A 3,555-nucleotide genomic window follows, 5' to 3' on the forward strand; every position below is an offset into this window, starting at 1 on the left:
GAGATCGGTGATACAATTTTCTTATATACACGCAAGTGGATGCATATTAAAATATCCAGAAGAAACATTATAGAACAACGTTATTCGTTCGGCCATTTTTATTCAATTACTGAACAAGTGTATCTTTAAATAATTTATGAAATGGAATAAAATTTAAAAAAATCTAATTTTTTTCACGAATTATTATTTTATAATAATAATGAACTGGAAATCAATGCAATAATTTGTGCAGTTCATATTATTTATGAGCTACAATTTTTTTATTTAAATAAAATAATATTCGAAAAAATAGTTGTATTACGATACAAATGATAAATCTTCAAATTTTAAGTAGAAAAGTCTGTATACCATCGGACTGTCAACTTGTTACGATCCAATGCCGAACTAATATTCGTTTCCATTATAAATTAAATTTTAATAAACGTCTTATCACATCACACACATATAATATATATATATATATATATATATATATATTAATTACAAAAACATTAAATATATAAAATAATATAAATTAAAAATAAATTAAGAATTAATTATAATAACGCCAAGTTACAAAGGTTAAAAAAAAAACCTGCTCTATACGAGTAACATTATTAATTTATATTGAGAACGAGAAAACATGAACCGAATCTATAAAATTTATTTTACAAGAAAGCTTACGAGGAAAATTCGTAACTCGATATATGGATCGGCCAATAACAACGTTGTCCATGGGAAAAATTTGTAAGATCGTAATAAGGCGAGGCGAGTCGTCCCGAGAGGTCGACACACGACAAATCTCGATGAATTGGCGCGATGGATCGAGAGGGTTTCTTTTCTTTTTAATCGTGCTTCGTGCCGAGTCGATCCTCGAAAAAGTCCAGGTTTTCTCTGTGATCGACGTCATTATTGTTTAGGCTGTTGCAAAAACGCAGTAACCTTGCCTCGTACGGTTGGATGTCCTCGTTCGACAATAGATTCGAGCATATTGCTGTCACGACGCTGTCCGGATAAATCTGCATGCCTCGACCGTATCTGATGGAGAAAATTCATTATATAGAGTGATTTTTATTTTGCGACATCGTTTCGTATTATCGTGTCTTTGGCACGATCGCTTCAAGAAATGAATTAAAATCGACAGCCATGAATACCACGCACAACCGAAGTTTAGTATGCAGCAAGTGACTATCATACCGAAGAGAATTGTAGAAAACTTTAAAATAGATAACGGTAGAGAGAATTTAAAGAAATTAAAATACTTTGATCTCGGATATAATTCTAAAGATTATCTCGAAGTTATTTTTCACGAATGATCAGACGAAACCTTCGTAACTCGAACGATTGGAAATCAGCATCGTATCGAAAAGAATTATTGAAAATTTTAGAGTGAAGAAGAAAAAATATATTATCTCGAAGTTATTTTTTCACGAATAGTCTTCGATCGGAAGAAACTTTTGTAAATCAAGCGATTCAAAGCAAGCATCGTACCGAAGAGAATTATTTTCGATCATTAAAAAATTTGCATAAAACGAATCTCGTAATTCGAACAATTTGAAATTTTGAAAAGATGCTATCCTTAAATCGTTACAACAGAGTCTGCTACATCTACCTGATGAAATTCAAGTCGTTTCTTCCCCGTTTCTGCTCCCTATTCAAGCTCTTGAAGCCTGCTCGGCCGAACCTGATTACGATGTCGGGCGACTTCCAATTGCGCGGAGATCTGTTCGAACCTCTGTCACCGTCACCATTGTAAAATCTTTCTTTGCCTCTATCAGGATCACTACGCTCGTCCCTAACGAAGAACGAGCCGCTGCATCCTTGGAGATTCTCGTTCTTGTCCGAATGGCAGTCGATGCTGTGTCTCTTCAATGCTTCCTCGAACTCGTTTGGCGCGTCTTTGAAGATTCTCAAACCTCCATCAGCCTTCAGAGTGGTCAACACAGAGGAGGAAACGAGGACGCAATTGCATATGAAGGGCAGCACGTACAACGACGATAAACAGCTCCTCTGAAAATAAGGTACGATCGAAAAAATATATTTTACGACATTATCTTTAGATAAGTGAGAAAAAACGAAAAAATTGGTTTATAGAGAATTAAAATTTCTGAGATTATTAATTTCTTTTGATGATCGATAGGGAAGGGAAAGGGGAGAGGTGGATGCGTCGCCATTTTTAAAAGAATCGGACAGATGTTATATATTTTATATAACGAGAAACGAATGAAGATAAGATCGTCGTTACGTAACTTTCGACAATGTGGAATCCTTTATTGAACGGAGTGTATTTATACAATAGATCGTAGTTATCAAGATTCAAAGAATCGACGCTTAATAACGTTTCTCTTTGTAATTTCGTAGATTTTTTTTCTCTCTCTCTCTATACATATATATATTCGTAGAATATTTCCAAGCAATATTCAATTCGAAGTTTCCACGAACGTTGATCGTTAAGAAAACAAAAAAGAAAAGAAAAGAAAAGAAATATATCGGCCGTGAAAGATTAAAATCCTAATCCTAAAACAATAGAGAATAGAGGGCGGGATTCTCAAAGATTCAATGCCTAATTTACAATTCTTTATAAAAATGGCGCTTCATCTCCCCCTTATTATCCTCTCTTTTCTTTGCTCAAAGAGAATTCTCTGTTAAAGAGGAAGACACGAAATTGTTTCTATCTTTCCAGAAATTGAGAAAACGTAACATTTACCGATGATAAAAGAAATTTTTGACGAAAATTCGCCTCTCCTCATCCAAATATCGAAAATTACTGCAGGAACGATTCTGTTACAGATTATCTCGAAATGCAGATGTCGCAGAGGTCGCGAGACAGAGTATAGCGATAAATAATATCGGTTTGTTATTAGCCTGGTCTTAATTAAGGATGTTCGGTAATATTGCGGTACACCAAGCCGAGATTAATGGCGATACCTTACGTTACGTTAATTAACCCCGGTAACACGGTCCACCCTTCGCGATGATCGCGTCGCCTACGTTTTCTGCTAAAAAGCTGGCAAGGATTTACGAGAATGAGTCGAGAGGATGAACGGATATAAATTATGGCCTGAGAATAACATCGATGCTTCGCTCGGCGATCCGTTATCTTTCTTTTATTCGGTCTAGCTTTTCTACGCTTCTTTGAGAGAGACAAGAAGAAAAAAAAAAAAAGAATAACTTTTCTCTTTGACTTTTTTCCTTTCTCGCCTATAAAAATAATATATAATATTAGATCGACAAAATGATAGATCGAGAGATCAAACGATTAAAACTTTCGATGTGTCCTTCGATCTAAAAAAAAAAAAAATATCAGAAAACGCTATTAATACTTGTCGAAACTCTGGCGTGACATTTGTGCCGATAAAAAATTTTTTCCTCGCTAAGAAAACTTCTGTCGTCCATTTTTAACCTTAAATCTTAATGAACAATTAAGAGTGATCATCATTCTTTCTCTATCTCTGTCAAATAAGAAAATATGATCTTTCTACAGCATTCCCCAAGCTTTGTTACCTAACCTCAACTTTTTCAACTTTTTCGTTACCGCCTCTTTCTTTCTCTCTCTCTCTCTCTCTCTCTCTCTCT

The 3,555-nt window shown here is 34.7% G+C and overlaps 1 protein-coding gene and 1 long non-coding RNA gene across 3 annotated transcripts in view; one reads left to right on the plus strand and one right to left on the minus strand.

Moving 5' to 3' along the window:
- Positions 1 to 602: 602 nt before the first annotated feature.
- Positions 603 to 3,555, minus strand: part of LOC102677638 (FMRFamide-related peptides-like) — a 5,507-nt gene continuing 2,554 nt past the window's right edge. The window contains exons 2-3 of one of the 2 annotated variants that reach the window (XM_006621997.2): positions 1,592 to 1,989; positions 603 to 1,017 (exon numbers count right to left, since the gene is read on the minus strand). In XM_006621997.2, coding sequence (XP_006622060.1) covers positions 825 to 1,017; positions 1,592 to 1,989 — 591 coding nt within the window. In that variant the 3' untranslated portion in view covers positions 603 to 824. The remainder of the gene's footprint in view (positions 1,018 to 1,591; positions 1,990 to 3,555) is intronic. The other variant, XM_006621998.2, reaches the window with a different exon arrangement.
- On the plus strand, positions 1,862 to 3,432 carry LOC116186404. Its single transcript, XR_004151388.1, has 2 exons — positions 1,862 to 2,000; positions 2,770 to 3,432. It is a non-coding gene; the product is annotated as an uncharacterized LOC116186404 (long non-coding RNA).

This window comes from Apis dorsata, unplaced genomic scaffold (assembly GCF_000469605.1).
Source record: "Apis dorsata unplaced genomic scaffold, Apis dorsata 1.3 scaffold_655, whole genome shotgun sequence".
Taxonomy (NCBI): Eukaryota; Metazoa; Arthropoda; class Insecta; order Hymenoptera; family Apidae; genus Apis; species Apis dorsata.